Here is a 652-nt window from a genome sequence, read left to right as displayed (position 1 = left end):
CCGGAAGAGCCGGCTCAGCCCCTCAGGCAGGGTGGCACCTGTGGGGAGACAGGGACAGCAGTGAGACCCTGCACCCCACAACCCCCTCCCCACAACTGCAGCGTCCCCAAAACCCCTACAACCCAAACCTACCTTCACCCTGAGGGTCACTTGGGGCGGCCTCTGGTTCCAGTAGCTCCCAGTACTTATCCCTGGGGAGAGGAGGAGGAGGAGAGGGAGGGTCCCTGGGGCAGAGGTGGGGGTGCAGAGGGGGTTTCCCTGGGGAAGCAGCTCACCTGAAGGTCCCTCGGAGGCCCTGGAGGTGCTGGAACAGCCGCTGTGCCTCAGCTGCAGGGTCCAGGGGGTCACTCCAGCCCTGCAGGGTGACACTGTGACGGGTCCGGTCACAGCCCAGCCCTGTGGGACAACGGGGCACCAGAGAGGCAGGGGATCATTGTGGTGGGAAAAGACTTTGCAGGTTGTTAAAGTCCAACCACTAACCTGCCCAGGCCACCCCTGCCCCGTGTCCCTCAGCACCATCTCCAGGGCTCTGAAACCCCTCCAGGGATGGGGACTCCCCCCCTGCCCTGGGCAGCCTGGGCCAGGCCCTGACAACCCTTCCCAGGAAGAAATTGTTCCCAATATCCAATCTAAACCTCCCCTGGTGCAACTT

At 63.5% G+C, this 652-nt stretch overlaps 1 protein-coding gene across 1 annotated transcript in view; it reads right to left on the bottom strand.

The window, feature by feature from the left end:
- LOC104396228 (ras GTPase-activating protein 4-like) overlaps positions 1 to 652 on the bottom strand; it is a gene marked incomplete at its 3' end in the record, with an annotated part of 10787 nt that continues 10135 nt past the window's right edge. Inside the window, exons 17-20 of the mRNA XM_010006045.1 lie at positions 636 to 649; positions 276 to 396; positions 133 to 191; positions 1 to 38 (exon numbers count right to left, since the gene is read on the bottom strand). Coding sequence (XP_010004347.1) covers positions 1 to 38; positions 133 to 191; positions 276 to 396; positions 636 to 649 — 232 coding nt within the window. The remainder of the gene's footprint in view (positions 39 to 132; positions 192 to 275; positions 397 to 635; positions 650 to 652) is intronic.

Source organism: Chaetura pelagica, unplaced genomic scaffold, assembly GCF_000747805.2.
Source record: "Chaetura pelagica isolate M959 unplaced genomic scaffold, ChaPel_1.0 scaffold49, whole genome shotgun sequence".
In the NCBI taxonomy this organism is placed as follows: Eukaryota; Metazoa; Chordata; class Aves; order Apodiformes; family Apodidae; genus Chaetura; species Chaetura pelagica.
This window is presented reverse-complemented; position numbering and strand designations above follow the sequence as displayed.